Raw genomic sequence first — 19,469 nt, forward strand, 5'->3', positions numbered from 1 at the left:
CCAACATGTATTGAACAAGGGCTTGGAGGTCCTTTCTCTAAGGCCGCACCGATAAACGATTACCGACTGTTGACCTCACGGCCCCTTCGCTTCCGGCCGCATTGCCTCGCTGCCCACGCCTGCGCACTCAGGCGCCGCAGGCGGGAGGAACGTACCAACTGCGAGGCGGGGGGTGCGCGCGAAGACCCTCGCAGGCTGCGCTTCCGGAAGTAACCCCTGGCGCATCCCGGAATCCAGAGCGCCCACTACGGCGCTTGGCCAGGCCCCCTGGGCGCGTTCCGGGAGCTCAGGCCTGCGGCGCTGGGAGAAGCACGCTGGCCAACAAGTCGGGTGGTGGGCACGCGGCCCAGGGGTCAGGGGCCGCTAGGCGGTGGGCGGCGGGGCTGCGGCTCTTACCTGCCGAGGAGGCGCCGGCTCTGCGGTGCGGAGTTGCGCCGGACTTCCCAGCTTGGCCAGTGGCTCCGCAGGCTGCCGGCTCCACCCCTCAGGTAAGCGGGGACTGGGCCGCCGAGGTTCAGGGAAGGGGGCGGCTGTCGGGGCCCGTGCTGGCCCCGGGGGGCCACCTGCTGGGCCAGCCGTGCCCCCGCGCCGAAACACACTGGGAGAGGCCAGAATCTTCCGGAACAGCCAGCCCTTACCCATCTCTCCCTCTGTGCCGAGAACTGCCCTGAAATACTGTGATATTAATTAACTCGTTTAACCCTAACAATCTCATGAGGCGGGTGCTGTTACTATTCCCGTAATGTAGACGAGGAAACTGAGGCGTGTGCTGGAGCAGGATCACGGCCGTGCTCAGAGACGGGCTCTGAATGCCATGCTCTGACTCCATTGTTAGCCCTAAGCTTCCAGAAAGTAGCAGAGTGCTGCCGTGTCGTTTGTAACAGATCTCACTTTGTGTCATTTTTTTGCACAGTATGAAACCTAATGATGCATGATTATTATTTAAAACATCTTGCTTAGACTTTATAAGTAGTCAAATTTGCGTGTGGGACAAAACCCCAAAACATACAATGGCTTGCTCTCCTCTTTTCCTTTCACACGTTCATCTCCTCCAATCCCTTTCTCTCACCACCTTTCAATCTTCTCACAGATGTTGTGGAGGAAGATGAGACTTGAGGGCCCAGCAGGTGCTTAAAATCCCCTGCCTGGTGGGGGTGGAGTAGACACTCTCTTCCCCTGCAGTGCTGGAGTTGAGGGCAGAGGGGCTGGAGGGACTGGGTGGAGTGAGAAAGGCCTGGCATAATCATGGAATGCTCAGGGTGGGGTTCTACTTCTCTTGCAGGCACAAGAGAAGTAGAAGAGTGGCCGCTTTCCTTCTGGGCACGCACTTGGGAAAAGGCTTGGTAAGAGCAGCGAGAAGAATAGGTCTAATTTCTTGAGCCAGTGTGCGGAGGTGCTTCCCAGCCCAGGCTAAGCCAGATCACTCAGCCAGCCGCTGGCTGCCTTTACAGATGTACGGCTCCCCGTGAGCAATCAACACGCCTGGCTCTCAGGCATAAGCTGCCTCACTTCCCTTCTGCACAGCACTCCAGGACTTGCCTGCCACCAGACCCATCCTACTTCCTCTGTCAGGAAAAATAAGAGTTCTTCCTGGTCTCTTGAGGCCAATCCCTTCCACCGCCTGTGCCCTGGATCCCTTTCTCCAGGAAGCTTCTCTTCCCTGTGTAGTTAGCCTCCCCGCTTTTCCCAGGGCACCTTCTCTCTGTTTAGGGACAGAGCCAAGCCTTTTGCCTCCCATCCCCACCTCCAGCATTCCCGGTTCCTGCTTCTCCCCCACTTCCTGCTGTACCGCCCACTGAAGGGACCTTTGACCCCGCTGACCACTGCTTTTGGAAAGTCTTTTCTTGGTTTCCCTAACTTCACTTTACTTTGGTTTTTCCTTGTCTCTCCCCTCTGCCTCTCAGTCACCTTTGAGATCTGCTCATCCTCCCACCTCCCTGTATTGTCAGCATTACCTGGGCAGCCCCCTCTGGTGTTTTCCTTCAGTTTCTCTAGAAACTTGCCTGAAGATTTGCCCCAAAATAGCCCACATGGACCTGTATGAGGAAAGAGGCTCACTGTGGAGGCGCTCTCCATTGTTCCTCCTCTTCCACTTGAGGCTTAGGCATGGGCCACCTCCTGAACAGCTCTCCCCACAGTCTCCTCCATGCGTTCTGCCATCACCCCGCCCTGCCGTCACCCCCGCCTGGCCTGCTTTCCCTTTTGCCTCCCAGGGATGTGCCTGCTTCCCATGTGGCCTGGCTAGGGCGCTTTCCTGACTGCTGCCCACATGATCGACTGTGGGCAGGCGTGCAGCCCAAAAGGCCGTGCCTCAGCTTAGAAGCCCTTGGAATCTTGTCTTGTTGTGGTTGTAGGCCTCCAATGTGTTGTCAGCTGTGGTGATGTGTGTCACAAGTAACTTCTTTTTTTTGAGACAGGGTCTGGCTCTGTTGCTCAGGCTGGAGTGCAGTGGTGCAATCACGGCTCACTGCAACCTCCACTTCCCTGCTCAAGCCATCTTCCTGCCTCAGACTGCCAAGAAGCTGGGACCACAGGCACGGGCCATCACAGCTGGCTGATTTTTTTGTATTTTTTTTGTAAAGACAAGGTTTCGCCATCTTGCCCAAGCTGGTCTCAACCCCCTGAGTTCAAAGCAGTCCACCCACCTTGGCTTCCCAAAGTGCTAGGATTACAGGCGTGAGCCACCACACCCGGCCACAAGTAACTTCTTAGTTATAAAGTACTGAAATTTATCAATTACTTTCTTTTTAAAATTTACGTTTTAGATTCATTTGGATTCAAGGTTGGCTCTCAACAGTGCCAGCTGCACTGTCATCCTAAAGTACTTCTGTGGAAGAGAACATGGTGGTGTCACTGTTGTACCAGTGACGACACAAAATCCCAGATCTACCTGACGGGCCTGCGAGGGTTGAAGATTGTGAAGCAATAGCCTAAGGTAAACAACACCTTGCAAGACGGGTCTAAGCTCTTCAGTGTAATAGACCCTGTTTCTCAGTAGGTCAGCCTGGGGGCCCCCCAGGGATCCCTCCCCGCCTCATAGCACCGTACCCCACTTTCCCCCTGGTCTAATGATGAGCCCATTTCTAGGTTGTCATCTCATCCTGAGCCCCAGGTGCCAGCCAGGCAGCTACTCTCCTCTGTTCATATCTTGAAGGCGCAGTGCTGGCTCATAGTAGACATTTGACGAATTTCTGTTAAATGATTGAGTGAATCAAGAGTATCTACAGAGTATAGCATTTATGATGAGACAAAGCTAATTGGGAAACAGAACAAGATTGGTGTCCTGGGGTAACTGGGTAGGTCTTAAGATGAAGATTTTGGGGTGTGCTGGGTGCAGTGGCTCACACCTGTAATCCCAATACTTTGGGAGGCTGAGGCAGGGGGATTGCTTGATCTCAGGAGTTCAAGACCAGCTTGGGCAACATGGTGAAATCCCGTCTCTACAAAAAACACAAAAATTAGCTGGGTGTGGTGGTGCACATCTGAAGTTCCAGCTACTTGGGAGGCTGAGGTTGGGAGGATTACTTGAGCCCAGGAGGCAGAGGTTGCAACAAACTAGATCATGCCACTGTACTCCAGCCTGGGTGACAGAGCAAGACCCAGTCTAAAAAAAAAAAAAAAAAAGACTTTGGAGTGTGACCCTGTTCTGCAGACGGCCTCTGGAGGCCTGGGTGTTCACACTCTGGGGTTGCAGTTTCCTCAGTCATGAAGTGAGAGTTAAGTCCCCTCCAGTGTGACATCCAAGAGCAGTTGTGGGCCCAGGACAGCAGCCTGTGTTTCCTTTGCAGCTTTACCTAGCCCCTCCACAAGCGCCACCTTGCAGTAGGCCTTCAGTTCTTGGATTTATTGGTGGCTGAAAGTTCTTGCGAGATGGGCTTGAAGTTGTTGCCACTTAACCCTTCTGAGGTTCTTCTGGCTGGGAGGAGCTCCTGTTTCTGGCCAGAGTCTTGCTTGAGCCTTCTTAGCCATCTCGTCACCTGTTATAGGCAGCCCTGCCATCTCTGGTGACCCTTTTTAAACATTACCCTGGTGAGTAATGTTTAACATCACTCATTGTCAGATCTTTTTTATCTTTTTTTTTTTTTTTTTTGAGTTTCAGTACCAGTAAGTCTTTATGTATTCATTATATCTTTCCAAGGAAAAGAGAAGGGAAGTGAAAAGGGTCAGCATGTGTGTTGCAGAGTGATTAGAAAATGGGAAAGGAAGTACCTGGTACAGAAAAATGAGCCATCCAATAGATGCACCCCAGAGATGGAGTAACCAAAGCCCAAGGGGCCCTGGTCTCCTGCAGTTCAGGAATGAGGGGCAGGGATCAGGGAAGGTACAAGCCTTTCTACCCTCCCTCCCTGCCCCTAAATGCAAGATTTCACATGAAGCTTTGGTTTCTAGCAATAAACGTGGGGTTACATTCATCTATCTCCTTTTAAACAATCTTGTAGCCACTTTGACGTAAGTCCTTGCACCGGGCCGGGCGTGGTGACTCACACCTGTAATCCCAGCACTTTAGGAGGTCAAGGAAGGAAGATTGCTTGAGCCCAGGAGTTGGAGTCCAGCCTGGGCAACATAGTGAGACCTTGTCTCTACAAAAAAATTAAAAGAATTAGTCAGGCGTGTTGGTGTACACCTGTAGTTCCAGCTACTTGGGAGCTGAGGTGGGAGGCTCGCTTAAGCCTGGGAGGTTGAGGCTGCAGTGAGCCAAGATTGTACCACTCCACTACAGTCTGGGCGACAGAGCAAGACCTTGTCTCAAAAAAAAAAAAAAAAAAAAAAGTTTCTTGCACTTGCATAAAAGTTCCTAAGTGACTTGGATATATACTCATATTCCTTTGCCTGGTCTCCTGACCCCACTTCTACGTGGAAGGCCCCCGGTTGCTTCTCCCTTCTTTGAGATTACAGATTAAGTAGGTTTGATCCATCCCAATAAAGCAGTGTCTTAAGTGTTTGGGGTGAACCACATTGACTCAGGTTGGGAACAAGAGATGGAGGGTTCCTGACTTCTTCAGGTTGTTCTCATACATCATTTAAGAGTTGCAGAGACAGCCCGAGAATTCAATATATGCGTGTGTGGGTATGTAGGTTTTCTTTTGGGGTAGGTGAATGGAGAAGAAGGTACGGTAGAAGTCAAGTTTTTAGGGCAGAAGATCTGGTCCAAAATAGGAAATAGAGGAAGGGGAACACAAAGAAAGGATAGTTCAAAATCCCTACTTCAATATGAGGGTCCCCCAAACTCATGTTTTACATCCTTTTTGCCTGGTTCAGAACTTTCTGTAAAGATGCTTTGGCCATTTTTCTCTCAATACAAAAAAGTTTGTAAACAATAAAACCCCAAAAGAACATGGAGAAAGACCAACACAGTATAGTTACACAAACTAGGCCACCTAGCAGTCACCAACTCAAAGTCCAGACAAATACAGGAACTAGAGGGGGCAGCGTCAGGGGGAAACAAACCCAGGATCAGATGTGCACCCCCGAACACGTTCTATCGTGCTTGTCCCATTCTAGCCCAGCAAGGGAGGTTTGTGGTGATCCTATAGCGTGTAAATGAAGCCCCCTTTTCTCCTTAGTTACCGTGATACTGAATCAGCGCTGCAGCAGGGCAGGACGCCGGCTGTGCACACCACATGAAGAGGCCCTCTCTTACGGGGCTCCCTTGAACCCAAGAATTTGGAAACGTTAAGAATTTTAGTCCTTGCTTCATATATCCTTCCCTGGACAGCACAGGATGGGTACAGGGGCACTGGTCTTAAAATTTAGCGTTCCCAAGTCACGTCTTTTACGAATACACACGCATACCCTCTGTTGTGGACGGTAGGCCTAGCACAGTCCAGTGAAGGACGGACCTGGTGTGTGAAGCAAGTCCCATGCCCTAGGATTAGGAAACCCTCACCTAACCGTGGTGTCCCTTGGTGTCTCTGCACCTTAGTCTAATTTTCAGTCTTCCACTAGCCAGAGATCAAGTCTTGATGCTATCCAGTTGAAACCTAGTCTCCCGTGAAACATTTTCAAGGTGGGGGGGTTTCAGGAGGACACTGTGGCAGAAAAGCCAAGTCTCTGGCAAACATGAGGTAGTTCAATAGGCTGGGTCCTCCATATAGTTGCTCTTCGTGGTTAGAAAAACAACCAGAAGTATTCCTGCTATGCAGGCCTGGAGCTTCTGCCGACTTATCCCTGAGGTTGCTCAGTACCTGAGAAGAGTAAGGAGTGAGGGACCGAGATTAAAGTAGACAACAGCACAAACAACATTAAGGGGAATAAAAGCTAAGGTGCACGGACGTATCGGTAACACAGCTAGTGCTGTGGGCACCCGGGAGACGGGGGACCGAGGTACGGTATCCAAGGGAGCAAATCAGTCCCATCGCACTGGCCCGGAGCTGGGTGGGGTGAGTGTGGGAGCCGCAGGTCTGCAGCGGTCCCCCAGCCACACTCTCTGCCTGTCTCTGCCACCCATTGCTTGGGACAGTTCCCAGCACCCTGTCCCAAGAGTGGGCTGTGAGGAAACAAGATGTGAGTAAAGCCTGGCCTGCCCATGAGGAATTTCCTCCCTCAGAAGGTAGTGGCTGTGGGTTGGGTCCATTACCTGGTCTCATGCTTAATCATTTCACTCCAGCATGGGAAATACCATGATTACCTGTCCTTCTTAAAAAGGAAAACAACTTCCCTGTCCAGGCCACTTTTGAAAGCTGGAGATTCTAGGGGTAGTGCCTCAGACAAAGCATGTAGGCTCCTGAGTGATTTCCCCCAGCTGCCCTCGTTTGCATTTGGATAGAGCTTGGTTGGAGTTCCAAGGGCTGATGCTGGGAACCTTGCTCTGGATGCGAGGCCTGCCCCTGGAGGGAGCCGCGCAGGACTGGCAGCTGCAGGTGCTGGAGCAGGCCAGCCTGTGGCTGGGCTGTAGCTTCCTGCTGGCAGGCTTCCTGGTATCGAGCGGCTGCCCCAGCCTGGAGCAGGCGGCCAAGGGTGAGGGCTGTACCCCCATCCCTTGTTTCGCCCACTGCCTCGACTCCCTGGTGAGAAACTTTCTGTGTCACCCTCACAGTGTCCAGATCATCCTGGGCACTGCCAGGGCCACCTGCAGCCATTTCTAAGGCTCTGTGGAGGCCCAGGGACTCCTCACCCAGCTCCAGCGCCAGTGCAGCCTCCTAGCCCACCAGCCCTTTGAGGAGCTCTTGGACCACTGGGTCTCGGCCTACCACCTGCTGGAGTGGCTGGTGGAGCAGCAGCAGCCCCTTCAAGAGTACAAGGGCAGGCACCAGCTGGGGAAGGCTGGTGTTGCCTTGTCGGCCACATTCTGGAGCCCGGCAGACAGCCTCAGCAAGCTCCTGTAGCCCTTCCAGATGGCGGTCCGCGAGGCAAGTGCGGCACAGGCCTCTCTGAGCCAGGTGCTGCCCCAGCTGCGCTACCTGCACATCTTCCTGGAGCAGGTTCACACACACTTTCAGGAGCAGAGTGTCGGGGAGAGGGGCGCAGCCATCCAGCTGGCTGAGGGGTTGGCCCGGCAGCTCTGCACCGACTGTCAGCTCAACAAGCTCTTCTACCGCGAGGAGTTTGTGCTGGCCACCTTGCTGGACCCTTGCTTCAAGGGGAAGATTGAGGCCATCCTGCCGTGGGGGCCGACCGACATTGACCACTGGAAGCAAGTCCTCGTGTACAAGGTGAAGGAGATTAGAGTGTCTGAATACTCTTTGACCGCCCCAAGCCCCCTGCAAAGCCCCAGGGGTCTGTGCGTGGACCCCACCAGGGTAGCCAAGAGCTCCGGGGTGGAGGGGAGAAGCCAGGGGGAGCCTCTGCAGAGCAGCGGCCACTCTGGGGCCTTCCTGCTGGCCCAGAGGGAGAAGGGCTTGCTGGAGAGCATGGGGCTGCTGGCCTCTGAGAGAAGCGGGGGCTCGCTGTCCACCAAGAGCCACTGGGCCAGCATCATTGTCAAGAAGTATCTGTGGGAGAATGAGACCGTTGGAGCCCAGGATGACCCCCTGGCTTACTGGGAGAAGAAGCGAGAAGCCTGGCCACCATCTATCTGTCTTACCCCCCACAGGAGCCTTCTCTGAAAGCATCTTTGCCTCCCTGAACAGCCCCACCCTTGTAGAGCAAAACTCTTCTCTCAAGGTGGAAGCCATTGAGCATCTCCTCTTCTTGAAGGCCAACCTGGAGCAGTTCCCCAACTACACCCCGCCTCCCCTCATCTGCTCTAGTGGTGACCTGGCCAAGGGGATACAGACCCTGCAGTCCGCTCAGGGTGGGATGGCAGACATGGCAGGTGCCGGTGCTCACCCTGCCTGTGAACTCCTAGAGAGCCCCTGCCTGTAATAGGTCAAAGCAGAGAGCTGGGTGTTGCATCCTGGGCGCCACATGCTCATGGCCAGAATCTTAAACCTATTTGGTAGGAAAGGGTCAGTTTCTCACTTGACAGATTGCCATATTTTTTTTTCTGGGAGATGTCATTTTCCATCTCCCGATTACTTCCTTTATGTCTAGCAGTATGTGCCGAGAAGAGGCTTACTCTCTTCGTAGGTGACTGAATTTTGTACTACGTGGCTTTGTACATGTGATGCTCTGTTAAAACATAAGTGGGTGTGAAGGTCCTTGCATACACCTTTTCTGTGTGGATAAGTGGATACATGCCCTTAAGAGGCTTGCTTTCTCAAAAAGTGGCCAAGGATGTGGAGTGGGCATGTGCTGGCAGGTGGGATATGTCCTCAGCCTTTGGGGGCCTGGATAAGCTATTGCAGCACTTTCTGAGGCTTTCACTGTAGGGAGAAGGAAATCCCAAGGGTAGAATAGCCATTTCCAGAGGGAAGTGCACACATACCTCCACACACCAGTCTTTTTGGGGGTTTCAGAGTGGCCGGAGAAACCGACTGAAGGGACTGACCAGCTAGCTAGGAGAGCTGAGACGCCAGTCCTCAAATGGCGTTCTTACCAATAGTCTATTTCCAGACTACTGGAAACGCTGGGGTTTCTTCCTCCAGTGACAGCAGCCTCAGTAGCTTTCCTGGGCTCCAGGCGGCTGGCTGCACACCCTGCCTGCCATCACCCTTGCCCCTGCTTGTCCTGGACCACTTTTAAAGGGGAAGTCCCTTATTTGGAAGAGAGAAAGGATGTGTGTAGCACACGCTCATCATGGATTGCTCAGAGTTCCTTTAGGGCAGAGCTGAGGGCCTGGGATCCAGGAACCAGTGGGATTGGATGGGAGAAGAAGGAAGGGGGTGGCCCGTCACCCCCGCAGGACTTGCATCCAGGTAGCCTAAGGGCTCCTGGTCACTGGGTAGGGTGGCTGCTGAGATGCAGGTCGGAAGAGGCAGGGGAAGGCTCCAAGCCTAACTTGGAGCATGTCACTGGCCATGGGGGTGAGGGGACAGACTCTGCCCTCACTGGCTGGCAGCCCCAGGAGCCTGTTCCCTTGCCTCTCCTGGATGGGTTGTCAGCCCTGTGTTTCACTGTGACCAATTCATTATAACATTTGGATATTACTGAAAATGTAAGGAAGCAGGAAAAATTAACTACTTTCATTCAGAGATAGCCTCTATCAATAGTTTGACATTTTTCCCTCTTTTACATTGAGATCATACCCTAGGTACTGTTTAGTATGCGATATTTTCATTTTCGCAGTATAATGATTGCACTTGTTAAATAAAGTTTTGTAAACATTTAATAACTGGAGTAGTATGATTTGAATTAAAGTCTGGCCTCCAGATTGCTTAGATCACTCCACTACCTGTAGCACTAGGTGTGGGAGTGGGGTGGTGGGGACACATTCGCAGGTGATAGGGGGCCGGGTTTGTCTGGGGGAGGGGCCTCACTACTGCCCCTGGCTCCAGAGCAGGGATAGGAGGGGCAGGGCTTGCTGGATCTCTCCCTGCAGTGTCCTGTACCTCACTCGCAGGATCCTGACTCACATGTCGGGGCGGGGAGGATCCGAGAATGTGATGCATCCTCAGGTTGCTTTGGGCAGCGTGCGTGACTGTGCTTCCATCCTTGAGCAGTCGGAACTGTTCTTGGAAGTGGCATCGTGGCTCTGCTGTATGGCATCACCGAGCGGGCTCATGTTCTGGGAGAGGACTGGGAGGCCTAGAATGGTGAGGCAGCGAGGCTCGGGAGAAGAACGTGAGAAGATTGGGTGAGGATGAAAGGAAGAGGGTGAGAGAGCTTGATGGCACCGAACCAGGGGGCTTGGGCTCTAGAACCTTCACTTTCATCTAGGCGCAGTTTTGTCCCCCAGTGGACATTGACAATGTCTGGAGGTGTCTTTAGTTGTTCCAAGTGGGGTAAGGGGAGTGGTTCTGTTGGTGTCTAGTGGACAAAGGCCAGGGATGCTGCTCAGCACCCTCCAATGTGCAGGACGGCATCCACAACCAAGGCTCAGCCTGCCCAGATGGCAGTAATGCCAGGGTTGGGAAGCCCTCTTCTAGAGCGTTAGAGCCTCCAGTCCACCCGAGGCTGCTCTGGGTTGAAGCGTTCCTCCCCCTAGACTTAGCTCTGCCCTGTGGGCCTCATTTCCCAGGCAGAAGACACTCACCAACGCCTGGGACCATCTTCCCTGGTTCTCAGTCAGCCTCCCTCAAAGGGCCCAAGTGCCATCCTTGTCACCAGTCCTCTTTCCAGACTCTGTTGCTGGGCCAGGAGGTCTCTGTTCCCTTCATTTCCATAGTTAGGACAAGGACGGCTCCTTCTGGAGGAGTGCTGAAGCAGGTGGACGTGCGGGAAGCCATCCTCCTTGTGTCTGCGGGCAGCCTGATGGTTAGTTGGGTCTGCACAGGTGGGCACCGGCTGGTTCTCAGTCCTACTGGGCTACCTGTTTGCAGTGTGCAGGTGATGGACCAGAAACACAGCAGAGGTCACTGACCCCCAAGAGAATGAGGGTTATGCACGACCCATCACCAAGACCCAGGCCTGCATCTGGTGAGGGCAGGACGGGGCCACACTGGTGCAGGGCTGTGTGTTGGAGGGCAACAGGGAAGGGCCGATTTCTGTCCCGGTGGGGTCTTTCTGCTCCGTTTCCTCTTCTGTAAACCATGTTCCTGGTGTGAGCATGCACAGTTGCCTGCCTCTGTCTGCCTGCTTCTTTGCTCTCCCCCTTTGCTGAGCCATCATCTCCATCTAAAAAGCCACTGACCCAGTTCCTCAGGGCATTCACTTAACCTCTGCAGTCCCACTGTGGCCTCACCTGTGCCCAGGACTGCTCATCCAGTGGCTGTCTCCAGCCTCATCTCGTCTGAGTCCAGTGGGGCGTCCTAGTAGTGTTGGTCTCACTCCTTAAAAGCCTTCCGTGTTCTCCTCCCTCTGGCTGCTTGGCAGAATCCTTCACAGACTCGTTCATTCAGCCTCATAGGTCAGCCTCCACCTCTGCTGCTCGTGCATAGGACATCTTCCACATTCACTCCTGAAATAGCGGGTGGGTGGGAGGGGTGCCTGCTCCTGGAGAGAGGCCTGCGAGTTCTTAGAGAGCTCTGTATCCCCAGCATGGTTGGCCCCATGCACTGCATGCCCTCCTTGATGCCAGCTGCCATCTCCCTGCTGATGGTGCCTGGATCCCTCCAGCCTGGAGCTCCAGCTGCCTCCTGAGCCCCACGCCACACTCACTCAAGCTGAGTGCTGTGTAGCTGGATGTCTTCTTGTCTCCAACCTGTCCCACCTGCATTTCACATGTCTGAGAAGGGAGCCCCGGGCCGGGTGTGGTGGCTCACGCCTGTAATCCCAACACTTTGGGAGGCTGAGGCAGGGGGCATCACCTGAGGTCAGGAGTTTGAGACCAGCCTGGCCAACATGATGAAACCCCGTCTCTACTAAAAATACAAAAATTAGCCAGGCATGGTGGTGGCGGGTGCCTGTAATCCCAGCTACTTGGGAGGCTGAGGCAGGAGAATCGCTTGAACCCAGGAGGCGGAGGTTTCGGTGAGCCAAGATCGCGCCATTGTGCCATTGCACTCCAGCCAGGGCAACAAGAGTGAAACTCTGTCTCAAAAAAAAAAAAAAGGAAAAAAGGAGCCCCTGGCATACAGTCACACCCAGCAAGATTCCCCAGTCGTCCTAGGCTCTTTTTCCTCCTCCCCATTGCTTCCTGCCCTCCTTAGGGCCTGTATCTTTTGTTTTCACAGCAGACAGGTTTCTAGTGCCTGGTGCTCCTCCTGCACCCCCCACGTTAGGGGCCAGAGCAGCTTTAATCAAATGCAAAGTTGATTGCATCACTCCCTGTTTACAAACCCCAAAAGATTCCATTCCCACTGAGGGAATCCACACTTCTTGGCAGATGCTTCCAGTCCCTTTTGGAAAGTATATATAAATATTTGAGGTACAAATAAAAGAGAATGAGCTGGAATGTTGCAGACTAGAAGGGAGCTAGATAAGGAAATGGGGGCCATAAGCACAAGGACTCCCCTTTCCAGATGGGGTGTAGAGGACATAAGGATGGCAAGACCGTTTACATCCTCGCCAGCTCCCTGGTTGGGAACATAGTAAATATCTTTGTTGATGGTGTGGGAGGAGCTAAGTGGATCAGGCTCTGGGCCTGGTTTCCTTGGAGAGGGGAAAATGAAAAGTGTTGATATGTAAACTCAGTCACCGACACCCTGCATCAGATCTGCAGGGCAGGCATCACCCCGCCGGCCTGGGTGAGACTCCTGGGTCTGGGCCTGGCCAAAGTCTGCCAGGTTGGGAAAGCTGCGCTTGGAAGAGGTCTGTTATTTTCCTCACTGCTTAAATCTTGAGGTCCCTCCACCAGGCCACCCCTGCTTTGTGCCACAGTCATGCGCTGGCACCTGGACTCACCTGGTCCTGCAGCCCCTGGCAATTTGATGTGCCCCTCCCGGCTTTCTGGAGCCACCCTTCCCTCCCTCCAAGACAGCCTGCCCTTTGGGAAATTTATGTTGTCTTTGCAGCTGGCACCGTGCTGTCTGGCACGTATATCAGTGCTGTTCCATTGATCTGTCCAGCTGAGTCCAGAGCAAAAGAGCTAGCTTTGGCGGGCAGTGAAGTGGGAGCAAGGGTGTGCGACCTAGCCAGGCCACTTACCCCTGCCTTCCCTGTCCCTTCACTACCTTGACCTCAGTTTTCTCCTTCAGGACTAAAGGCCAACTTCTTATGCTCTACAGCTCCAACCAGAGGCACCAGCTGACCCATATAATCTGGAAACAAGTTTGAATTCATTGCTGTTAGAAAGAATTGCAGTAATACTGAGTGAATCAAACAAGGCACATGTGCTCTCGTTTGCATTGCATATACATTGATTATCCCAGAAGAAAACAAAAGAAACTGGTGATGGTGGTTACCTATTGCCTATTCAAAAATAACGGTTTAAAAAACACCCCAAAACTAATAGGGATGGATCGTGAGTGGTTACCGAAAAAGTAAAATAATGATGTTTTGCCCCTAGTTTGGATTTGACAGGAAGAACTGGTAATATTGGGCCTGAATCCATCCAGCATGGCCCTGAATCCATCCAGCATGGCCCTAACCAGCCGGGGCCAGTCTGGGCTGCTCCCCTTGGGTTGGGCCTGCACCCCATCCCTGTCACTCAGATGGCTTTTGTGGCCTGTGTCCCAGCTTGGTCTTCAGGTCTTGCCTGGCTGAGATTGTTGGTTTTCATGGTAAAAGCAGGGTCAGACTCCCTGCTGTCACCTGCTGCGTAAGACACAGAAAGTGCTGCCTGCTGACTGACTGTCTCTCCTCAGGGACTGGCTGGCTTCGAGCAGGGCATCGGAACCAGGCCTCCTGGCACTGGCCTGGGTAGAGTGGAAGGTGCCTGCTTCGGGGCGAGCACCGGCTGACCCCCACTGGAACCCTGTGACAGTCCTGCCAGGGCCCAGGCCATCCCAACCGACTTCCATCTCATGGACCCTCCAGCGGAGAAGCCGGGAGAGGCTGGCGGACTGCAGATCACACCCCAGCTGCTGAAGTCACGCACAGGCGAGTTCTCCCTGGAGTCCATCCTGCTACTGAAGCTGCGTGGCTTGGGACTGGCTGACCTGGGCTGCCTGGGAGAGTGCCTGGGCCTGGAGTGGCTGGACCTATCAGGCAACGCGCTCACCCACCTGGGCCCGCTGGCCTCCTTGCGCCAGCTAGCCGTGCTCAATGTCGCCAACAATCGGCTGACGGGCCTGGAGCCACTGGCCACCTGTGAGAACTTGCAGAGTCTCAATGCCGCAGGCAACCTACTGGCCACCCCGGGCCAGCTGCAGTGTCTGGCTGGGCTACCGTGCCTGGAGTACCTGCGGCTCCGAGACCCTTTGGCCCGGCTCAGCAACCCGCTCTGTGCCAGCCCCTCCTACTGGGCTGCAGTCCGGGAGCTGCTGCCTGGCCTGAAAGTTATCGACGGTGAGCGTGTGATTGGGCGTGGTAGTGAGTTCTACCAGCTGTGCCGAGACCTGGATAGCTCTTTGCGTCCCAGCTCCAGTCCAGGCCCCAGAGCCACCGAGGCCCAGCCCTGGGTGGAGCCAGGCTACTGGGAGTCCTGGCCCAGCCGGAGCAGCTCCATCCTGGAGGAGGCCTGCCGGCAGTTCCAGGACACACTGCAGGAGTGCTGGGACCTGGACCGCCAGGCCAGCGACAGCCTGGCCCAGGCGGAGCAGGTACTCAGCTCTGCGGGCCCCACCTCTTCCTTCGTCTTCTGAACGTGGCCTATGGCCCAGGACAGCCTGGCAGGTGGCCTCGCTGCCCCCAGTTCCCCTCTCTGCCCCCACACTCGTCTTAGTTGCTTCACACTGGTCACTGGCCCTGCACACTGGGCTATTGCTTTATCCCTATCCTGAGAGCAGCCCCTCCCCACCATCCCTCCACATGCTGCAAGGACAGACTGAAGGGCCGTGAGCAGGTGTAAGGGCTCCCACATCCGTGAGCCTGTGTCCGCAGCTGCTGCCACTCTGGGCTGCTCCAGCCTGCAACTTAGTGGAAGGAATTACTTCCTCCTGAGGCTACAGGCGAGAAAGGTAGGGATGGGCCAGCCTCCCGTCCCAGCTGTTGGGAGACAGTAGGCAGGCTGAGTGGCCCAGAGCACTCCTGGAAGTGGGACTCCCCTGCCTTGCAAATGTGCCTCTCCAGACTGCTCCTGCACTTACCCCCTCCCCGCAGCACCTTCTCTGCCCGTTCTTGTCCACACATCTATTAAATGCTTCTGTTTTCATTTGCATCCCTGCCTGGCATTTCATGGGGGCACCTCTGGCTCTGGAGCACGGGAGGCTCTGCTCACCCTGCCCACAGGAAGGGGTCCCAGAGGAAGGGTCCTGTCCCCCTGCCTTCTCTGGCCGCCTCTGAGCTACACTAAGGAGGAAGTCGTGCAACACAAGGAGCTGAGAGGCAGCTGGGAGAGCAGCTTTATTATCATGGCTAGGGATAGAACGGGGTCCTCTCCCTGGGGGCTGGGGTCTTCCACTGGTTACCACCGGCAGCGGTCCTGGAGGCACCACGCAGCTCTAGACAAAAGGGGAAACAGGTTTGGGGGTGAGGGAGGTTGCTTCAGCCCCAGTCCCAGCTTTCCTCCCAGGCTTCTGACCTGTCCCCTCCCAGGCTCCCAAAGCCCAGCCCAGCCCCTCAGCATTCCCAGGGCTGGCCTCATCCAGACGGTGCTCTCAGCCCCCTGGTGCCTACCAGTGCTGGCTCAGCTGCGGGGCAGGGCCTTGGAGAAGGCGAACTGTCCAGGGAAGTAGAAGCTGTGGGGGTCCTCACCAGCCTGCTGCACCCTGAGGCACTGGGTCTCCTGGTGCTCCTCAGCCTCCTGCCAGTGCCCAAAACTGTTCAGGCAGTGTAGGAGGGGTGGGCAGTGCCAGTGGAGGGCTGCCAGCATCCTCCACATCCCCTCCACATCCCTTGGAGAATGTCCAAACCAGGCACAGCGCTTTCTAGCCCCCACTGCCCTCCCTCCCCCTTGGCCAAGCTTCAGCCTCGAGACCAGCCCATAGGCTCAGCTTCCATCCATCTTCCCAGCCCTGTCCCCACCTGTGCACCCTTGCCCCTTCTTACCCGCAGAACTTGGGTCTCTATGGGGCAGTGGACCAACCGGCCCAGAACTTTGTCCTCAGAGCCCAGTTTGATGCAGGCCAGGCATTTCCGTTTCCTCTGTGGGGGAGCGGGGAGCATGGGGTAAGCAGAGGAAAGGGGTGAGGGAGGCCTGGGCATCATGAGGGTGGGAGCCAGGGCTGCCCATCATGGGACCAGATCCCCAACTAGGCCCTCGAGCCCAGGAGCAAGAGGTCATGCAGGCCAGCAGGTTTCAGGCACAGCCACCCTAGAATGTCAGAAGTCAGACCCATGCAGTTTTCAAACTATGGAACTTTCATGTGTGTGCAGGCAGGAGTCCTTCCCAGATGGGTTGTGTGGCACATGCATAAACACGCATGTATGTGGTTTGTATGCAGGAGTGTGGGTGGATGGGTGTGTGATGTATGCATGGATGTGTCTGCTTGTGCTCGTGTGAAGGCAAGAATCCTCCTCCGATGGGTTCTTCCTACCCAACGCCTCCAGAGTGGCTCAGCTGTCACCTATTCTATTTATTATATTTTCTTGTAAGATTTGATTTGAGGTTGATGAATCATTGCTATAGTCCAGTGCCCTCCTTGAGCCGACAGAGGGAACTGGGGCCTTTGCAGAACCTGTAATACAGAGCCCAGGCCGTGCTCACAGAGCGGGAACTAGAACACAGTCACTGCACTCCCAGCCCAGGCATCACCCCCAAGGTGGAAGGTTTGCCCCCACCGTGACTGATGACTGGAGTCTTGCTAGGCTAGGGGGGCACCAGACACACCCACACAGCCGGCTCCTTCCACCCAGGCCCTGATGCTTGAGAGAGGAACTCAGACCGAGGTGAGCCCTGCTCTGATGAAGATAAGTCCAGGGGTAACCAAACCATCTTCCTGTCTGCCAGGCCCCAGCTCCCACCAGCCACTCTCACAACCTTGGGCTCAGGCTGAGCCACTCCACCTCTAAGGAGGCTCTTCGCAGTGGGGTCTCTAACCTCAGGGCTTCTCAATGGACCTCCCAATTCATGCACGCACACCCAGGCATGTGCCCCACACCCCAAACCCCAAGTCCATGCACTCACACCCAGCATGCGCCCATTGCTCTCACACCCCTTCACTCACCCCATTGGGCCTGACTTTGCACTCGGGTTTCTTCCAGTCCCTCTTCCGGCAGCTTGTCTGCTGCAGCTTAAATTCCAGCCTCACAAATATTCCAGCTGGGAAGGGCTGCGGACAGACAGGCAGGCAGAGGATGGCCGGTAGCCAGCTGAGGGTGCAGAGCAAGCCCTGGTGTGATCCGCACCTCCCTCACGCAGTCACATTCCAGCAGGCTGGACAGTGGCCTTTTCTCCAAAGGGCTGGGGCTCAGAGCCCAAGCACTTCTGTCCCGCTTCGTGGGAATGCGCTGGTCTCCTGGGGTACGACCCTCCCCGCTCCTGCCCGGGCCATGCTACTCACCGTGTCCACGGCGCTCTCCACACTGGTCTCCTGGAAGGCCCACTGCACGGGCGGGTGCTTGTGAAATTCCTCCAGGGCCACCTGCAGGCCCCGGCGCTGGGCTTCCGTGAGCTCGGCGACGCCCACGCCCACCGCGCCCAGCCACAGGGCCAGAGGGATCAGCAGCCGTCGCATGCTTCCGTGTCACCCTGGCCCTGCGAAGCGGGTGTGCGCCCCTCAGCTCTCCGAGCCAGCCCGAGCCGCCTCCTCCCGCGCCCTGCTCTGGGGGGGTGGGGGGGGGCCAGGCCTGTAGAACGCTGGGCACAGGTGAAGGAGCCTGGAAATGGCCCTTTCTCCAAATTGACCTTAGGGTCCGCCTGGCCCTCTCCGTTCCCTCCCACCCTGCCCGCGCTGTTCCCTGGGGCCTGCAGTTTTAGCAAAGTTCCCTGCCCACGCCAGGAATCAGTCAGTTCGCACTCCCACCCTACACCCCTAATCTTGCCCATTCTGTCTCTCCCTGGGTCTCCGGCACGACCCACTCTCCTCCCTGCCGTCCCCGGAGCCCCTCTCTCCTTTCCCCGCTCAGCCTTCTCCCCAACCGCTACTCCCTCCCCGTCCAGAATCCCCCTGCTCCCACGGGGTTCCCCCCACGTCCCCGAGGTCCAGGCCAGCCGGGGGAAGGGGCAGGAGCCGGAGGCCGAATACTTTTGGGAGGACCTAAACACGTGGGAGGGTCCGGACGGGTGGGAGCGGCGGGAGGCCTAATCCTCCCGGCGCGGGGGCTGCCGCGGGCCACCAGCCAGCCCCAGTCGCTAGGAATGGGGGTCTCGCGCCGCCCAGCCCTTGGCTTTCCCGCTTCAGGCAAAATCTTCCCTCCTTCCTCTTTTTTCTGGGGCCTTCCCCACGACCCCTCTTCCCAGCCCTTCTGATCCGTCCCCTGATGCATGACGGGCCACCGGAGGGGCTGACCCTCCCGGAGAGCCCCGTCGGTCCTGGTGGTCTTGGGACCGGAGAGCGACAGATGTGGAAACCGAGGCCCCTCAGTGAAGAGCTGCCAGGGTGGTCGCCTTAGAGCAAAGGCGTTCCTCATTCCGCCTGCGCAGCTGCCCCTCCGCCCGGCTGCCGCCCCAGCCCGCTTCCCCTCCTCACGTCCTTCCCTGCGCCTGGAGGTCTCCCCTGACCGTCCCGCAGCTGAAATCTTGGCCTCGCTGTCCGCCTCTTCCCGCTCTTCTTCTCGCGGGGCGGCCCCCACCTCCTCCCACCCCCACCTCCTGGACCCCCTCCAGCAACTCTGGCTCCTCCCCTCCCCAGTGGGACCGGCCTCTGGGGCGGGATGCCCTCCCGCGCCCTCCCTCCCCATCCCACCCCCCTCCTTTCCCTCGATCCAGCCCTCATGACCCTGACCCTGGCCGCGGCTGCAGGCGGCTCGCCCAGGCGCGCAGCCCTCGGTCCCACCTCCCTCTGGCTCGGGCCTGAGCATTCCGCAGCCTCGGCCGGCCCGGGCCTCTTCTCCGCTGCTCTGCTCCCCCAAGGGCTTTCTGTGCCCCACTCCTGCCCAGGCAGGGCTGCCCTGTCTTGGGTCCTTTACGGGGGACCATTCCCCAGCGTCCCTGAGACACTCATCCTGGGATTTCTTCCCCTAAATACAGACATTCTCAAACCAAATGAGACCTCGAGGTCCCTACACCTGATCCTGCCTCCCACTCCCTGAGCCACACTGAGAAGGAAGGTCTCTCCTTTAGGGAGGACTCTGGCGCCTGCAACCTTGATCGACAGCAAAGATGTCCAGTGTGTATCCTGCATCTGCCTTTCCTGACCATTCCTCGTGCCCCATTCTCCGTGGGATAGATTCTCATGGGGAGTAGGGGAGCCTTCGGGTGTGGCAGAACGGCATGATGGAATTCGTAAGGTGAGCAGAAACTCAAGGAAAACTGTCCAAATACCGGCTCGACTCCTGGGTACGCTGGAGCAAGGATGAAGAAGCTCTGAGACTTTGCACGTCAGTAACCACCAACACCATGCCTCTGGTTCCCACACCGCAGGGATCACCTGAAGTAGAGGATCTCATGTAACTTCATGGCTCTCTCT

At 56.0% G+C, this 19,469-nt stretch overlaps 4 protein-coding genes across 25 annotated transcripts in view; 2 read left to right on the forward strand and 2 right to left on the reverse strand.

The window, feature by feature from the left end:
- The window catches only part of ACTR3C (actin related protein 3C), a 340,014-nt gene extending 337,905 nt beyond the window's left edge, over positions 1-2,109 (reverse strand). For 8 of the 20 annotated variants that reach the window (XR_010159054.1, XR_008536303.2, XR_010159053.1 and 5 more), the window contains exon 1: positions 397-876. Coding sequence is in view for 7 of the 20 variants with exons in the window: in XM_054655290.2 (XP_054511265.1) it covers positions 397-642 (246 nt within the window). In the remaining 13 variants the exon portion in view is untranslated. Of the gene's footprint in view, positions 1-396 lie in introns of all 20 variants that reach the window. The other 12 variants (XR_010159049.1, XR_010159050.1, XM_054655288.2 and 9 more) reach the window with 7 other exon arrangements.
- On the forward strand, positions 109-15,118 carry LRRC61 (leucine rich repeat containing 61). 3 transcript variants are annotated; one of them, NM_001246504.1, is given in 4 exon segments: positions 283-488; positions 1,283-1,343; positions 2,766-2,935; positions 13,665-15,112. In NM_001246504.1, a coding segment is annotated over 1 exon segment (780 nt). In that variant the 5' UTR covers positions 283-488; positions 1,283-1,343; positions 2,766-2,935; positions 13,665-13,823; the 3' UTR covers positions 14,604-15,112.
- Positions 2,942-9,649, forward strand: ZBED10P (ZBED6 C-terminal like). The gene has a single exon (XM_063815792.1). The coding sequence runs from the start codon at positions 7,335-7,337 to the stop codon at positions 8,043-8,045; it is 711 nt and encodes a 236-aa protein (XP_063671862.1). The 5' UTR covers positions 2,942-7,334; the 3' UTR covers positions 8,046-9,649.
- A 161-nt stretch (positions 15,119-15,279) lies between the features above and the next one.
- On the reverse strand, positions 15,280-18,658 carry RARRES2 (retinoic acid receptor responder 2). The gene is made up of 6 exons (XM_016945951.3): positions 18,531-18,658; positions 17,403-17,596; positions 17,067-17,171; positions 15,949-16,044; positions 15,577-15,703; positions 15,280-15,401 (listed from the first exon to the last, which is right to left on the reverse strand). Exons 2-5 carry the CDS (start codon positions 17,574-17,576, stop codon positions 15,587-15,589), a joined length of 492 nt encoding a protein of 163 aa, XP_016801440.1. The 5' UTR covers positions 17,577-17,596; positions 18,531-18,658; the 3' UTR covers positions 15,280-15,401; positions 15,577-15,586.
- Between the last annotated feature and the right edge of the window lie 811 nt (positions 18,659-19,469).

This window comes from Pan troglodytes, chromosome 6 (genome assembly GCF_028858775.2).
Source record: "Pan troglodytes isolate AG18354 chromosome 6, NHGRI_mPanTro3-v2.0_pri, whole genome shotgun sequence".
In the NCBI taxonomy this organism is placed as follows: domain Eukaryota; kingdom Metazoa; phylum Chordata; class Mammalia; order Primates; family Hominidae; genus Pan; species Pan troglodytes.

Excerpts from the sequence above, each read along its gene's own strand:
- ZBED10P (XM_063815792.1), top strand. The coding sequence starts at position 7,335 with ATGGCGGTCCGCGAGGCAAGTGCGGCACAGGCCTCTCTGAGCCAGGTG.
- LRRC61 (XM_009454516.3), top strand. The coding sequence starts at position 13,824 with ATGGACCCTCCAGCGGAGAAGCCGGGAGAGGCTGGCGGACTGCAGATC.
- RARRES2 (XM_016945951.3), bottom strand. The coding sequence starts at position 17,576 with ATGCGACGGCTGCTGATCCCTCTGGCCCTGTGGCTGGGCGCGGTGGGC. Across the intron at positions 17,172-17,402 it reads TGGAGAGCGCCGTGGACACG|CCCTTCCCAGCTGGAATATT; the intron begins GTGAGTAGCATG and ends GTCTGTCCGCAG. Across the intron at positions 16,045-17,066 it reads GCAAAGTCAGGCCCAATGGG|AGGAAACGGAAATGCCTGGC; the intron begins GTGAGTGAAGGG and ends GCTCCCCCACAG.